General features: G+C 44.3%; 1 protein-coding gene across 4 annotated transcripts in view; it reads right to left on the reverse strand.

Moving 5' to 3' along the window:
- CSTF3 (cleavage stimulation factor subunit 3) overlaps window positions 1-16,751 on the reverse strand; it is a 114,475-nt gene that overhangs the window by 9,260 nt on the left and 88,464 nt on the right. For all 4 annotated transcript variants that reach the window (XM_053267953.1, XM_053267943.1, XM_053267963.1 and 1 more), the window contains 10 exons: window positions 15,730-15,796; window positions 15,610-15,644; window positions 15,380-15,506; window positions 14,432-14,509; window positions 14,019-14,181; window positions 13,011-13,120; window positions 12,489-12,605; window positions 11,633-11,707; window positions 10,393-10,536; window positions 2,761-2,863 (listed from right to left, as the gene is read on the reverse strand). In XM_053267953.1, coding sequence (XP_053123928.1) covers window positions 2,761-2,863; window positions 10,393-10,536; window positions 11,633-11,707; window positions 12,489-12,605; window positions 13,011-13,120; window positions 14,019-14,181; window positions 14,432-14,509; window positions 15,380-15,506; window positions 15,610-15,644; window positions 15,730-15,796 — 1,019 coding nt within the window. The remainder of the gene's footprint in view (window positions 1-2,760; window positions 2,864-10,392; window positions 10,537-11,632; window positions 11,708-12,488; window positions 12,606-13,010; window positions 13,121-14,018; window positions 14,182-14,431; window positions 14,510-15,379; window positions 15,507-15,609; window positions 15,645-15,729; window positions 15,797-16,751) is intronic.

A 16,751-nucleotide genomic window follows, 5' to 3' on the forward strand; every position in this document is an offset into this window, starting at 1 on the left:
TCAATGCAGTTAGCTCACTCACTCTGCGGGCAGTTGTAATAGCTACTAAGAAGGCTGCTTTCAATGAGACAAGTTTTAGGTCTGCTGTAGCCATTGGCTCAAAAGGAGATTCTGTCAGAGCCAAAAGAACCAAAGAAATACTCCATGGTTCTAATGGTTGTCTTACAGGTTTGAGAGAACCTTTAAAAAACTCTTGCAGCTGGGGTGGGAAAATACTGTCTTTCCATCCCATCCCGGGTGTTTAGCTGAGATAGCCATTAAGTGAACTTTAATGGAGACATTAGACAGTACTGATGTTTTCAACGAGGTCATACCTCACGTGCTGTAGCCTTAGATGGGTGGAAGCCACGAGAGGCAGCATAACATCTGAAGCGCTTTCACTTGTGTAGTTTTTTCTCATGGAAGGCTTCCTTTGGTTTAGTTCAGAAGCCTATCCTCCAAGCTGTAAGCTTTACAGTGGGTACTTCTGCGTGCCAATCTGGTCCATTGGGTCAGGACAGAAGATCCTGGCATGGAGGTAGTCTCCTGTAGTCTGTGAAGATGTGGAAACCATGGTTGGCGAGGCCACCATAGTGTGATGAGAATGCCCTTTGCCATCGGTAGGAAGGGTGGTGGTCCATCTACTAGCCACCCAAGCAGAGGAGGATACATGTACAACCGACACAGAGATGAATCTATCTGGAATGCATCCCCCAATGCCTGAGGGTCGTGACCGAACTTTGTGCACTTGGCATTGACAGCTGTCACAAAAAGATCTATATGGGGGTACCCCCACTCTCTGAATATTGGAAGGAAGTACTTGTTGCTCAACTCCCACTCATGTTGCTCCTCCCTTGTGAAAATGTGACTGAGATCATCCACCAGAACATTCTCTCTGCCTGTTAGATGAATTGCCACAGGGGTGATGCTGTGCCTGATGCACCAATGCCAAATCTGTATGCTCAATGCACACAGCAACCTGGACACCATCCCCCCTTGCCTGTTTATATAGGCAATTGCTGTTGTATTGTCCAGTTGTATCTGAGCAGTCCTGCGTCTGATCATGGGTAGGAATGCCTTCATGGCCTGGAATACTGCCAAGAGCTTCTTCTTTCTTGCGGGCTCTGTTGCATCTGTCATTTTGTCTCCATGTCGCTTTGGTGTCTTGGGAGACTTAAATACCAATGTTGAGGATTTAGACTGTGGTACCCCCTTAGCCCTCAAGCCAACTTCCTTCGACAATGGAACCCCCTCCCTAGATGGGCCAGTGGGACTTAACATGTCATTGTCAAGCACCACCCTCAAAGAAGTTCCCTGTTACGTCGGGTCTGCTTCGAGAACGACTGGCAAACCTTACAAGTGGAGGTAATGTGAGCCTCCCCCAGGCACAACAAACACAAGTCATGCCTGTCTTGTGATGGTAACTTCAAATTACATCTAGAACAGTGCTTAAAAGTCTTCCCCCCATTTTCTTATCTGAGCATTTGGGATGGTCCACTGCTGTTGTCTGCACTATGTTTCCAGATCAAGCCTTAAATCCGTCCTAACTTTTGCCTTAACAGTAGGGATTAGACACAGTGTTGTTGATAAACAGTCCAAAGCTCAAATAACCGTTTTTTTAAAAAAAGAACTCACAACAAAGTAAAAAACCAATACAAAGGAGCTGTAGTGACGGAAATACCGAATGCTATGGCGGCCGTAAAGGAACTGAAGTGCTGGTGCTTCCGCCTGCTTTAAATAGCCACATGGTCACATGAGGTGGGTGCAAGCGCCGAAAAGGAGCTGTGGTACTCCAATGCAGGCGCAGAACCCATTCTAATGGATTCAGCGGGTCATGATCCAGATATTTAAGTTACAAAGTAATATATCTGCCTATCTCAGTGAGAAGACACATTCAGGAATTCTTACTTCTATTCTCCATTTTAAGACACACATGAATCCTGCTGAAAGTTGGGACTCTATTTTGTTTTAAAGTGTATACATCAGCTTTCCATTTTTTCAAGCACCCAGAGTGAAGAATCAAACACAACAAACTCAACATGCACAACCAAAATCTTAAAATCAGAATAAAGTGTCTGTAATATAAAGTAATACATGCAAACAACATGTTCTGTCACTGAACTATTGCCCCTCCCCACAGGTCTGAATGGGGAACCAATGCCTGGGCAGCTGTTTGCTCTCCACTCTGCATTATCGCAATTTCCAATCACGTGGAGAGCTTACAATTGTATACAAGCAGGCATCCTATTTCAGACATTGCACCAAATGTGTGCACCTCAGGGGGTAGGGGTGGGGAGGCACAATCCCACTTCCCCTCCATGGACTGGGTGCACTCGTGAGGGGAGTTTGTCTGAAAAGCCTTACAGTATTGCAGCAGTTCTCACAACATCCTTGAAATACAGGGCTATTCTTGTTATCCCTGTTTTACAGATGGAGAGAGCGCCTGGGAGAATAGTGGCAAATGAAGGGAAAATTGAACGGAGGACCTCCCAAGTCACTGCTCACACTCTTAGCCACTATGCTACACCAGTTTGCTCAGCACGATTATCATTGCTGGCCCAAGACTTCAAAACCTAACCTTGTGCAAAACCTTGAGCAGTAACATCCATTCTGATTACTGATGAAATAATAGGTCAGGATGTTTGTGTAGTTTTTAATGGTCACCGAAATGGGGATTTTCACAGCTTTTTTTCAAACCAATTGCTCAATTTGGTGTGAAAATGGTTATTGCCTTGAGAAAATATTCTAAAGGAATGAACTCTCTCAGTTCTCAGAACTTACCGTTCAGATGAGAAAGGTAATCAATGTAAGCCAGGACATATTCTGGAATATCTCCGTATTTCTTTAGCCCCAACTCAAATATTTTAAAGGCCACTGACTTGTCCTGCAAATTTTAAGATTTTATTAGTTGAAGGCAACTAAAACTTTTGAAACAAACATTGCATTCACTGCTTTTATTGTGTCTTGTTTTTAATTTGATTCTTTATTTTAACACTGAGAAGGCTCCAGGCTAAGTTAGTCATGACTAAACACCAAATAAGTGAGAAATGACTAACGTTAAGTCTCAATTAATTTCAATGTGACTTAATGACAGGTTGCTTACCTGTAACTTTGTTTCTTCTAGTGGTCATCTGTGCTCTTACACAATTAGGCTTTGAGCCTGTGCAGAGATCTCATTGGAGTCTTTCCAATCTGAAAATCTTCTCTCTGAAATGGGAAGTAGCCCCGCCCCCTCTGGTGTGGTTCGCATGTGTCCCAGCAGTCCTCCTCAGTCAATGAGTCTGGCGACTTAAAAGACTAAGAGGGGAGGATGGGTGAGTGTGTAAGAGCACAGATGACCACTAGAAGAACCAGTTACAAGTAAGCAACTTGTCGTTCTTCGACATGGTCTCTGTGCTCATCATGACTGGGTGCATAGCAAGCTGCACCCTGTGCAAATCTTACCTTAAGGTGGGACATCATGTGAAGAGCAACTGTAAGACCACAGTGCCAAAGGTGGCATCCCAACGGGAACAGATGTCCAAGGCATAATGCTGCATGAAGGAGTGATGTGATGCCCATGTAGCAGCTTGGCAGATGACATCTAGAGGGATGGCTCTATCAAACATGGCAGAGGCCGCCACGCCCCTGGTGGAGCGAGCCTTTATAAACAAAGGTAGTTGTTTCTTTGTGAGTTGACAGCACAATGTGATAGTCCGGGTAACCCAACAAGAGATAGCTTTATGCAGAAGCCTGACAGCCACGGTGGGGCCCAAGTGAGAGAGGAATAATACTGGAGAGGAATGCCAGTCCATCATCCGATGTACGTAGTATGCTAGAGCCCTTCGGGCATTAAGTGTGTGAAGACAGTGTTGAGCATCGTCTGACGGATTCAGAAAGAACACAAGAGGAGTAAAGAGGAGTAAGAAAAGAGGAGACAACCTTGGGTAGAAAGGAGATGTCAGTACGAAGGACTAATTTGTCCTTGTGCAAAATCATGTAAGGTGAATCTACACTGAGGGCTCTGTGTTCGCTGACTCTGTGAGCAGAAGTAATGGCCACCAAAAAGGCTACCTTGCAGGAAAGAAGATCATCGGATGAGGAAGCCATGGGTCCGAACAGAGGGCTCATCAAGCAGGTAAATACGAGGGAAAGATCCCATGAGGGGGCTATGATCAGGGTATCTGGGTAGAGGTGGGAGAGGCCCCTTAAGCAGCATTTAATGGTAAAGTTTCAAAACCAAGACAGGGAAGTATGAGGGGAGTGGGCAACGATGGCAACTAGATGGACCATCAGGGATGACATTTTAAGACCGACTCCTTCAGGGAGAGAAGGTAGGCACAGACATGTTGAGCAGAGTAAGTATCTAGGGAAGACCCACTGGAGGTTAAGAACCATAGAAAACATGTCCACTTATGCTGATAAGATTTTATCGTTGCAGAATTGTGTGAAGCAACTAGGACAAATTGGAGATCCTGCAGAAAGGCAGCTTGACTGGAGAACCTGCGGAAAGGTGGAGGACATCTGGATGTAGCAGCTGGCCGGACTGTACTGAGAGAAGGTCAGGGAGTGGGGGAAAGGTGGCAGTATTTGTGGGATGACAGGCTCAAGAGGCGAGGAAACCATGGCCTCCTGCGCTACCACAGGGTGATGAGGATGCACTCCTGCTGGTCTTGTAGGATCTTCAGCAGGATTCTGGGTATCAAAGGAATGGGGAAAAACAGGTACGGTGAGGATTTCTTGTCTTTGACCGTAAATAAACTTGACTGACAGGTACACTGAGAGTCCATGAGATAGCGAAGGTGTCCCCTAAGGACTGATGGCCGAGGCATGCTCTGGAGCAGTAAAGGAACTGGGCATTTAGTGGAGAAACGAAGAGGTCCACCTCTGGGTGGAACCAGCAGCAAAAGAGAGCTCGAGAGTTGAGGGTGTAGTTGTCACTCATGGGAGGTGACTCCTGCTCTGCTGAGAATGTCTGCCTGAGTGTTGGCGATGCCACAAATATGAATCACCCTGAATGTGATCGAGTGCTGGATGCACCAATGCCAGAGATCTATAGTCAGGTGAAGAAGAGAAGTTGAGGTTGTACCAAACTGTCTTTCATGACTTCACGGTAGTATTGTCTTTTTGAAAGGTGATGGTAGAACAAGTGAGAAGCGTAACTGATGTAATGGGTGGCCTCTGACAGCGACCAGAGGCCCTGTAAATGGAGGTCCTCCATTTTTTCTGGGCAAAATACAAGGTACTCATTATTACCTATAAAGTCCTAAACAGCTTGGGCCCTTGGTATTTAAGAGAACATCTTCTTCGTCATGATCCCCATTGTCCATTGAGATCTTCAGGAGAGGTCCATCTGTAGTTACCACCAGCTTGTCTGGTGGCTACTCAACGACGGGCCTTCGCCGCTGCTGCCCTGAAGTTTTGGAATGCGCTCCCTATTGAAATAAGAGCCTCCCCATCTCTGACCATTAAAAAATTTTTTTTAAAGATGCATCTGTTCACCAAGGCTTTTAATTAAATACTGTTTACATAGTTTTAACATTTTAAATTGTTCTGTTTTAATTTTATGCTGTTATTTATTTTAACTACTGTTTTAATTTTTGTTGTCATTTATTTTGTTCTGTTGTAAACCACCTAGAGATGTAAGTTTTGGGTGGTATAAAAGTATGTTAAACAAACAAACAAAATAAATGTGTGCCCCCCAACCCGTCTCTAACATATTTGTAGTCAGAACAAAACAAGGTGGTGGAGTGTGAAACGGGGTTCCAAAGTGTAGGTTGTGAGGGTCCTGCCACCAGTGGAGAGATAGACGTACCTGAAGGGGCATGTGTAGCCAGCAGCTTTGAAGGTCGTATTGAGTATGAAAGTTATGCAGGAACCAGTGTTGCAGCGGCCTGGACCTGAGGCAAGCCTGAGGGAGTATGTGTATGAACATAAGAACAGCCCTGCTGGATCAGGCCCAAGGCCCATCTAATCCAGCATCCTGTTTCGCACAGTGGCCCACCAGATGCCGTTGGAAGTCTACAGGCAGATGTTGAGGGCATGCCCTCTCTCCTGCTGTTACTCTCCTGCAATTGGTACTCAGAGGCATCCTGCCTTTGAGGCTGGAGGTGGCCCACAGCCCTCCGACTAGTAGCCGTTGATAGACCTCTCCTCCATGAGGTTATCCAAACCCTTCTTAAAGCCATCCAGGTTGTTGGCTGTCACCACATCTCATGGCAGAGAATTCCACAAGTGGATTATGCGTTGTGTGAAAAAGTACTTCCATTTGTTGGTCCTAGATTTCCCGGCAATCAATTTAATGGGATGACCCCTGGTTTTAGTGTTATGTGAGAGGGAGAAGAATTTCTCTCTATCCACTTTCTCCACACCATGCATGATTTTATAGACCTCTATCATGTCTCCCTGCAGTCGTCTTTTTTCTAAACTAAAAAGTGCCAGGTGTTGTAGTCCTGCCTCATAAGGAAGGTGCTCTAGGCCTCTGATCATCTTGGTTGCCCTCTTCTGCACCTTCTCCAGTTCAACAATGTCCTTTTTCAGATGTGGTGACCAGAATTGTACGCAGTACTCCAAGTGTGGTCGCATCATAGTTTTGTATAAGGGCATTATAATATTAGCTGTTTTGTTTTCAATCCCCTTCCTAATGATCCCTAGCATGGAATTGGCCTTTTTCACAGCTGCCGCACATTGAGTCGACAATAGGCTATATGGTGGAGGCCATATAGCCTAGGAGCTGTTTGATGAATCAAGCTCTATGACAATGTTGGGCAGAGACTCTGGTAGCTAGAAAGAGGATAGATTGAATTCTGTGATCAGGCAGATAGAGCCTCGCGTGTACAGAGTTGAAGAGGAGACTCAAGAATTCTATGCATTGGGTTGGCCTGAGCTTGGATTTTTTGTAGCTGATATGGAAGCTGAGACTAGTCAGAAGAGAAATGGTGGATTGGGGGGCGTGTTCGAGATTGTGAGGGGTGTCTACCACTAGAAGCCAGTCATCTAGTTATAGGAAGAGTTGAATGCCCTGCTGTCGTAAAAATGCCACCATGGGGGCCATACATTTTGTGAATACCCATGGCACAGAGGCGAGGCCGAAGGGTAGCGCCCGAAATTGGTAGATGGTGCCCTGCACCATGAAACGCAGATATCGCTGATGTTGAGGGTGGATGGTCAGATGACAATACTCATCCTTGAGGTCTAAGGAGACAAACATGCATCCCTGTGTAGGAGGGCGAGGACGGTGGGTATGGTGACCATCCAAAAACATCTGTAGGTGATGAAGTGGTTGAGTTCTTGAAGGTCTAGGATGGGGTGGAGGCCTCCATCCATCTTTGGAACTGTAAAGTATGTGGAATGGAAGCCTCGGGAGTTTGGATTGAGAATTGGCTCTATTGCTTGTTTTTTGAGGAGAGTCTTGACTTCTGATAGCAAAGTAGGAGTAGGCATGGTAGGGATGGGGAGGTTGAATGGTGGAAGGGAGGAAATTCTAGAGCATAGCCGTTTTGGATGATAGTGAGGACCTGAGAGTCTGATGTGATGTTCTCCCAAGCTGGTAGAAAAGGGTAGAGTTGGGTCCTGATTTGGATGTGGAGCAAGGAGTCACTGTTTCTTGGAGAAGATTGGTGCTGGCCTGTACTTTGGGGTGGGTTGGTGTTGAGTGGAGAAAGAGAGTAGTCTCCCTTAGTGCTGGTATCTTGGGGAACGAAAGGAGCAATCACACTGATGGTAGGAATGGGGGGGGGGTTTGCTGTGGAGGAGCGCAATTAAATTGGTTGGGTCTGGTAAGGTCTGGTAGGTTGGGGCTGATGACTCATAGAGCGTACGGTATTACGGAGGTACTGAATCTTTTGAAGGGTTTCATCTGTCTTTTCCCCAAAGAGGGTGTCCCCTTCAAATGGTAGGTCTTCTATTCAAGCTCAGGTATTGTACGTGAGGCCTGAGGAGCGGAGTCGGGCATGTCTACAAACAGCAACAGAGGTGGACATGACTTTGGCCACACATTCAGTGGAATGTCTAACTGTGTGTAGTTCTTGTTTGGCTAGCTGTGCAGCCTCCTGTAAGAATACCTTGGCAGGATCTTTTTATCAGGAGGGAGATGATCTAAAAAGGGCGCTAAGTGTTCCCAAAGGAAGTGGTTGTATTGGGCATTATAGGCCTGATAATTGACAATATGGAGGTGGAGAGCAGACTGCCAAAAGTGTCTAGTTTCCTTCCTTCTTTATTGGGCGTGGTGGAAGCCAGGCAAGACCTGTGTTTAGATAATGATGACTCGACTACCACCGAATTGGGTGTTGGAATTCGGAGAAGAAAAGCCCATTTGTTCATCCTCTGTATGGACTATATATATGCTCTGACGGCTCTTAGTAGGCTGAGGTAAGGAAGATGGTTTTATCCAACAGGACTTTGTTATGTCCAGCAGGGCTGAATTTAAGGGGAGTGAAACTGGATTACAGGTATCTGCTTCACTGAGACCGAATAAAGGATTTGGGTCTGCCTTACTTTGCTGAAAAACTTGGACTCCGAGAGATGAGGCCATGTGGGAGATGTAGTCCACATATTGTCTATAGTCTTCTGAGCAGGAACCTGGCTTTTGGTTGGAAAGGAGGTCAGAGGGGTAGAACCCAGTGATGCCAAGTGGGAATTAGGAGAGAGGTTCTTGGTGTCCTTGTACTCTGCCTCGGGGATGGAGGATTCTGCCGTAGGCTGTTGGTCCTGGGTTAAGTCTACTGTAGCATGTTCAATTTGTTGTAGAGGTGGAGCCTGTTTTGGTAGAGTCATTCTAGGCGGCGGTAAAGGAGGCTCTAGGGTCTTGGGTTGTTGCCTGATAGAAGAGTGTCTGGTAGAGGGAGGTAACGGTCTGCTCCTGTCGGGCTTCTGGGAACCCTGGTAGAGGGATGAGGAGGAGAGCAAGAGTGGTCCCTATGGGCAGCCGCATAGTCCCAGTGGTCCAGCTGGGATTCACTTTGGGGGTAGCCCTAGGGGGAGGCTGCCAGTCAGTGTCATAAAGGTCCCATTGCCTCTGGCAGTATGAGAGGTTTAGTTGGCAAGCACGATAGGCAGGTTTCTTGTCCCAATTAGAGTAATATTGGTCAATATAAGGTGGTTGGCTGCAAATAGTTGAGTAGAAGGTAGAGGGGCCCGTATGGGTTGGAGGCCTGTTGGATCATGGATAGAGGGTCTTGAACGTGGCTTCGAAGTCGGGTTCATAATGGTCTTGCTGTTGGTCATCTTCAATGTTCAATGCGTCCTCGGGATCATAGGAGACATCCTCTGCCTCGGACAGACCATAATGAGGATCTTCTGGTTTGAGAACCTCGGTATCCGGGCCTCCCTCAATATCGAAGCCTTCTGTGGTATTGAGGCAATCTGCAGCCTCTTCAGGTTCAAGAACTTGTTTGGTTTTGAGAGTCAGATTCAATTGAGCCAAGATTGGTTCTGATTGCAAAGCAACCTTCTGCTTCTTTTTTGGTTTGAGTGCAGGTTCCTGGATGGGAAGCCATCTTTTAATGGCCTGAGGTTCTTGAATGGGCTGCCGAGGTTTCTTTTTCTTCAATAAAGAGGAGCTGGTCGAATCCGAGGGGCCAGGAGTTGGCATAGTGGAACCCGTAGCCGAGGCAGTAGAGGCTGTCGGGATCGAGGTGGCCATTTTAGGAGCCAAAGGCTCTGAGATCTGCCAGGGAGCAGGCGCATCCCCAATGGAAGCAGCAGAAGCGGGGGCTGTAAGCCCAAGTTTGGCGGGGGAGAATTCGCTGCTGTCTGCATCTCCAAGGTATCAGAAGCGGTTGCTGCCGCGTGAGAGGACTTGAGAGCTCGTTCCCAAAGCCAAGACTGAAGGCATGAGGTGCGACTTCTTTCTGGCTTGTTTGGAAAATGTAGCACAATGGGTACAAGCATTGATCTCATGGGCCTTGCCGAGGCAAAACAAACAACTGCTGTGTCAGTCAGTGGAGGGAAGTTTAGGTGACTTTACTGGCCACAAGAAATCAAAAGGCAAGGAGTTGGGGCCCTAAGGGGCGGGGGAGGAAGGAACACGGGGAAGTAAATGAAAACACAAAAGGAAAGGCAGATAAAACAGAACTAAATGGAAGAGAGAAGGAGGGAAATCAGAAGGGTTCTTTTCTCTTTCTCTTCCCCAGCTCGGAGCAACTCACAGAGGTGTTGATCTGTCGGTGGACGAAGAAAGACTGAGGAGGACTGCCGAGACACATGTGTAGTGCACCAGAGGGGGCGGGGCTACCACACATTTCAGAGAGATTTTCAGCTCGGAAAAACTCCGACGAGGTTTCTGTGCAGGCACAAAGCCCAATCGTGTAAAAGCACAGAGACCACGTTGAAGAATCACAACTAAATTATTCTAGATCTCAGCCATTTAGGAAAGCTTTGCTTGAAGGACCTGTAAAAATCTTCTAAACTAAACAATTCATGGTGTGTGATTACCTTACTGCAATAATACTCCATCAGAGCAGCTGTAACGTAGACATGATGGCGGGTCCGGGCATCCTCTCGTGCCTTCTTAAAAATCATTCTGCCTGATTTTATGCCTTCTGCTCGCCTTGCAAACTTCATATACTGAATGTATACCTGATACATATATGAAAAAGTGGGGTCATCTTTGAGATGCAACTCGGTATTCAGAAATTTAACACACATGAAAGACATGGCTTCACTGCACATCAAAACTTCTCTCTATTTATACAAATGATCATTCAAATTCTGCCTAGTTGAGGGAGCATGTATCTGTCAGAGCCCTTGATTGACTTTTCCCAGATAAGGGGTCAGGATGAAGGGTGGTATATAAATATTAATATTTAATATATTCCAAATTTTATGAACTCTGCAGTGGCACAAAATATACCATTATAAAACAACACTGCAAAGGATCACAGACCATTCATTTACAGAAACTCCTCAGCGAAGGTACTCCTCAAGCAACAGGGCACAGAGCTAGCCATGAAAGTCAAATCACATCTCTCTGTGTATCTCTTATACATGGCAGTCTCCATCCAAATGTGCCCATGTACAACAGCCAGGGCTGCACGTACACAATCCCATCAGATGATTGGCAATCATGGCACTTAGTTGTTTGGATCTCAGAATTGTGGTGGCCTAAATTCAGCCCTCTCTTGTGCTATACATGTGTGGCCCTTACAGCTGGGTTGGGGGAGAAACCACTGCACCATTCCTCATGCAGCTAAGGCTATCCATGGGTATAAGATCAGGGTGTTCAGTATAATAGCTCTTCATTGTAGGAGTTATCTAGCATTATGACTTCATGCCATGCCAGCCTATCATTATCAATGCTGCTGAACGGATTGTCAACAGTTGTTCTGCTTACTATTGTTCTCAACGTGGAAGGTTAGAAACAGTAATATATGTCATGTCTCATATTTCACTGTGTCACAGAAGAGCAAAAATGTAACCTCTGCTCTGCCCTTCTGAAGTAGCAAAACAGCTGAAGTGATATTCAAATAACAATATAAAATGTGCGGTGCATATTTTAGATGACTGAGAAATAAAAGTAATCATAACAGAATTTCAAACTGCAGCGATGACATTTCTATATGTTTTCAGCTGGAATACTTCACTGAGCAAAGAGAATCATGGTGGTGGAAATGCACAACTTTTTATTTTTAGTTATCTCAATAAGATGAAATAATGAAATGAAGATGAAACATACCAAGGTGGGATCAATATCTTCAGTAGCCAAGAGTCGATTATATATACTATGCACTTTTTCATATTTCATCCGACTCTGAGGGAATATAAAAATAATTTTATCATTTACACTCCAATGACTAGCAGAACTATATCTTAAGAACATAAGAACAGCCCTACTGGATCAAGCCCAAGACCTCTGTAGTCCAGCATCCTGTTTCACACAGTGGCCTACCAGATGCCTCCGAGAAGCCAACAGGCAAGAGCTGAAGAAGGTGCTTGAGGTCTCCGATAATCTTGGTTACCCTCTTTTGCACCTTTTCCAGTTCTACAACGTCTTTCTTAAAATATGGTGACCAGAACTACAGACAGTATTCCAAATGTGGCCACACCATAGATTTGTATAAGGGCATTATGATATTAGCATTATTATCATCAATCCAATTCCTAATGATCCCTAGCATGGAATTTGCCGTTTTCATAGCTGCCGCACACTGAGTCAACACTTCAGCAAGCTGTCCACCACGACCCCAAGATCTCTCTCCTGGTTAGTCATCAACAGCTTAGACTCCAACAGTGTACATGTGAAGTTGAGGATTTTTGCCCCAATATACATCACTTTACACTTGCTTACATTGAACTGCATTTGTCATTTTGTCACCCACTCATACCCAGTTTGGAAAGATCCTTTTGGAGCTCCTCACAATCTCTTTTGGATTTCACTGCCCTAAATAGTTTAGTGTCATCTGTAAATTTTGCCACTTCAAGGTTAGTGAATCTTGTCGAGTATTGGATCTCCAACCAGAGAATGTTTAGGAAATAAAAAGGGCTGGTTACACCGGTGTTTGTGGAGAGAATAATGTGGTCTGTGGGCTCACCTCTTCATAATCTGCATATGCAAAATAAAGAAGCATGTTCTTTTTTAATAAAGTGCTAATTGCTCTTTCATAAATATTTGCAGCTTCATCACTGAACAGTTTAGCATTATTCATGTCCTGGAATCAGAGAAAATAAGAATAGTTAGCTGGTTAAAACTAGTCCAAACCTAATTTTCATCACTATGCTCCATAATGGGTTTTTATTAGTATTTTAAATCCAGCTGGATTTCTCACATGTTTCAAGAACTGACTGATAATTATTAGAAGATTTGGATGAGAGGTCTTACCAGAACACATGATTTCATTGTACACACCATATGCAAAAACCTAATGCAGTTTAGTAAGGTTCAAAATACTGAATGCAAAATATTGAACCCAAGAAAATTTGGTAGAATTAACAAGCTGTTTGTTAATTAACAAGCTGTAGAATTAACATTGCTAAACAACAATGCCTAATAAACAAAAATGCACACACTCAAATGCTGCAATTAATATGTGAGGCATTTTAGAGCCTTCTCTTACCCCTTTCTCAGCTAGCAGCTTGCTGGATTGCTCAAGGTACTGTGCAGCTTCATACCAGATATCTGGATGATGTCCCAGCACCAAAAGGCACTGTTCATATGCAAACATTACTAGGGGAGGACATGGAGACAATAAATATTCACAGCATGAGGCAGTTTACAAAACAAGTTGCTACTATTCTTTTTTCAACCGACTCCCCTATTTAATAAAAATTAAGTCTCTTCAACAGCTGTCTGATGATACTCCTATGTGATCCCAAAAGCCAACCCACTCAGTGCTGTCAAAAACCAAGCAATAACTTCAGGAGATCTAGGGGCCAGCTCACAAATTTCCTCATACAGTGCCAGCAAATTGCCATTTGCCACTACAGCTGAACACAAGCTGCCCTGTCTCCATCCCTGTCTCCGCCCCTACTGCCTATCACTGCATGCACCCAGCCCCAGTTGGTTGTATCTCCAGGTGGGGGATATAGAACTGATGCTGCCCCTCCCACTGGCCCCAGCCATAGAAAGGCCCCCAAAGTGTTTCCTGAGGAGACTGCCATGTTTTGCCCCATTGGGGAGCTGTCCTGTCCTAAAGGTTTCTAAGCACTCACCCCCCCGCAATTGCCAAATTAACCAAATTCTGGCTTCATCTAGATTTGAAACTAGTGGCCAAAACTACAATTGGCAGTCAATGTAAAGCCTGATTCTACTTTCCATTGAGTGGCATGGACCAAAATGATCTTCTCCTTATCGTCATCTAGGCTTGGGAATAGTCTCTCACTCTGAGCCAGAAAAGCCTAGGTTTATTGTTCCAAGGGGCATCATTACCTATTTAGGAGAGTTCGGAACACCAGAGCTTGTGGCAGTTGGTGCAGTCCAGAAAACAAGTTATGGGCACTTGTTCATGAAATCAGTGGGACTGAAGCAACGAATCCCATGCTCTAGACTGTCCACAGTGTGTAGGAGGCTTGTGTATCAACAAGACAACAGCAAAACCTGATTACTAAGGACAGAATGCAGTTACCTCTTTTTGTTATGAGGGTTTGGTCTTCAGTACGCAGAGGATTGCTCTTTTCCCACTGTATATATTTCTTCCACATGTCTACTTGCTGTGCCTCCTGAGGAGTATTTTGTGGTGGGACAGAAGGAGCATTGCGATCTAAACCTTTCATCACTGTCTCATATTCCTGAAGAAAAAATAAATATTACTGCCATCGCAATGGGGAGGAGGATTCATTAAGATAGAGTTTTCTCAAAACAGGGGTTCCTATCTTTGGGTCCCCAGATGTTGTTGAACTAAAACATCTGGGGACCCAAGCTTGCGAACTCCTGACTTAAAATTCCACCTAAATCATTGACTGAACTTTGAGGATGCAACACATATTTGAGCACTTATTAATGAAATGTACTTAAAACAAAATAAAGTAGAGTCCTTACCTTGGCCACACGTCTAGCGTTCATATAATCTCTACTGCGATCTTCAATCATTTTCTTAGCTAAATGGATATTGATTCCCTGGAAGAAAGAAAACAAATCCTGCTCAGGACCACTCTTAGTCTGTCACTTCTTCTTTATTCCCAAATAAAGATAAAAGATAAAATACTTTTTTAATGGAATGTATAATCTGGGATCAAGTTCCCTCTGTTCAGCCTTGCACACCAAAATGAGCCCGAAGCCCTGCCATTAGACGTAGGCAGCAGATCAGTGATGGCTGAGAAGTCTACGTCCTTTTTCTGCAAAGAGGACAATAAAGCTGTAGATGGGTGAATGAGAGTGGTGTTTCTCTCAGCTAAGCCCTGCTGCAATTTTCTTTGAAGGCTTCATCCTGCTGACCAGAGTGGGAAGCTGCCACCCTCTGCTTAAGGAGGGAGTGGAATTCCAGTGGGAGCCAGTCTTGTGTTCTGCTGTGCAGTGGCAGCAAAGCACGACATGAGGCACAAGGCTCCTAGACAGTGGAATGGAGCTCCTCTTCACCTTGTTTCCACACTGGGACATCAACAACTGAAGGAGGGGGAAAGGCTAGCTAGCCCAGTACCCCAAGGGCAATGAAAGTTCCTTAATCCACCTCCCAGCGATGCACAATTACAAAAAACATAGTAGAGATTCAGAGCAATTTGGAGAGAGGTTTGTAACTGTTCTGTTCATCACATACCGCTCACAGGGAAAAATCTATTCCTCTTCCCCTGCCTCTCTTATCCCACTGCCACACATTTTATTTTTCTCATTATTGCTTGCAGGTTCTACACTTGTAGGACCTATATTTTAAACTGTGGGAGGGAAATGGGCTTGCACAAAGTATTTACCTCCCTGTAAGCTGTGTTATGTGCTAGAATAATAGCTTGCTAACCTAAATCAAGAATGAATGCCAAGCATCTTTTTATTTACCTCTTCATACTTGTTATAATCTCTCCAGAGTTGTTCAATATTGATCATTGGGTTCACACAGCCTCGCTGATAAACCCTGCGGACAGCAGTTATCCTCTGGTTCTCTGCATAGGATCCTACTGCTTCACTAAATGGTGAGGCGAGACAGTAACATGTCAGCAATTACACACTGCAACCTGCATGAATATCAACATTGCATTAATTAACAAAAAAGGCTTAACTGTACTTACACGCCTTTCAAAAAATTGATGTAATCCACCCAGATCTATGTAAAAATATATAAAATGTGACATTTTAGTTTGTCATTATAATCAAACATTACAAATAAATATTTAAGTAACAAGACGTACCTGGTATGACATTATTTCCATGCCAATTTTATCCAGAGCAAAGTCATATGCCTGAGCCATTTTTTCTCTGGGGAAAACACAATGCATTATAAGAGACACATTACAAATAAAAAGTTACTTCTTCAAACAGATTCATAAAATTATTGTGGGGACTCCAATGTAACCTTGTTTTATTTACGAAGTAAATCTTGTTCCTTGCTTTTCCATGGCACTGATGGCCATGGCCCAACAGGGTAAGAGAGTACTCTGGTACTTTAAACTCCTCCTTTAAAGCAGCTGTTTCAAATAACCTCCACATGGTAGGCAGCATCTGGAAGATGCTCCACCCACACAAGCGGGGAAGGGTGATTTTTAATATGTCCTTGATGGTCCCTAAACTCTCATGGACATACTTTTGAGGGGCTCTGAGAGCTTCAGAAGAAATGGGGGATCAGTTAAAATCACTCCTTTTCTCCCCATGAGAGAGCAGAATCTCTTCCACTTGCAGAACTACAGGTCTGCCCTGAATGCTGCCCTGAATTTTTAACTTGTGAGTTTAACTTACAATACTAAGCAATCTTTAACACATCCCTTTTAATATTTTTCTAAATGCCAGGCGCCTATTAAAATTAAGCTTTCAGGTACAATCTGAATTTCATAGTGGCCTATATACCAGTTTTGTTCTGGCTGTACAATGTTGATAGAGGATTTTAAAGAGATTTTTAAAAATATATTTATACATTTTTGTTTGTATAACCCTTATTGTTAGCTTTCTTGAACACAGGTGTTCCTTGCATTTCCCCCCTCACACCTGTGCAGGGATTTCAAACCAGGCTTCTCATCACATTGTTCAACCTCTACTCTTTTGCACATAATTACTTGTGTGTGTGTGTACTTGCTAGAATATGCAAGTGAGGAGGATCATCATCAGGACCAGTTTTAGGAACTGCATCTTCATTGGATTAGCAACTGGTCTTCCTCATCTTTAGTGTCTCAGAAATGCCACTTTGCCAGCTCTTCAGCAAACAAACACGCATGATAAC

The sequence above is a fragment of the Hemicordylus capensis genome, chromosome 1 (assembly GCF_027244095.1).
Source record: "Hemicordylus capensis ecotype Gifberg chromosome 1, rHemCap1.1.pri, whole genome shotgun sequence".
NCBI classification, from domain to species: Eukaryota; Metazoa; Chordata; class Lepidosauria; order Squamata; family Cordylidae; genus Hemicordylus; species Hemicordylus capensis.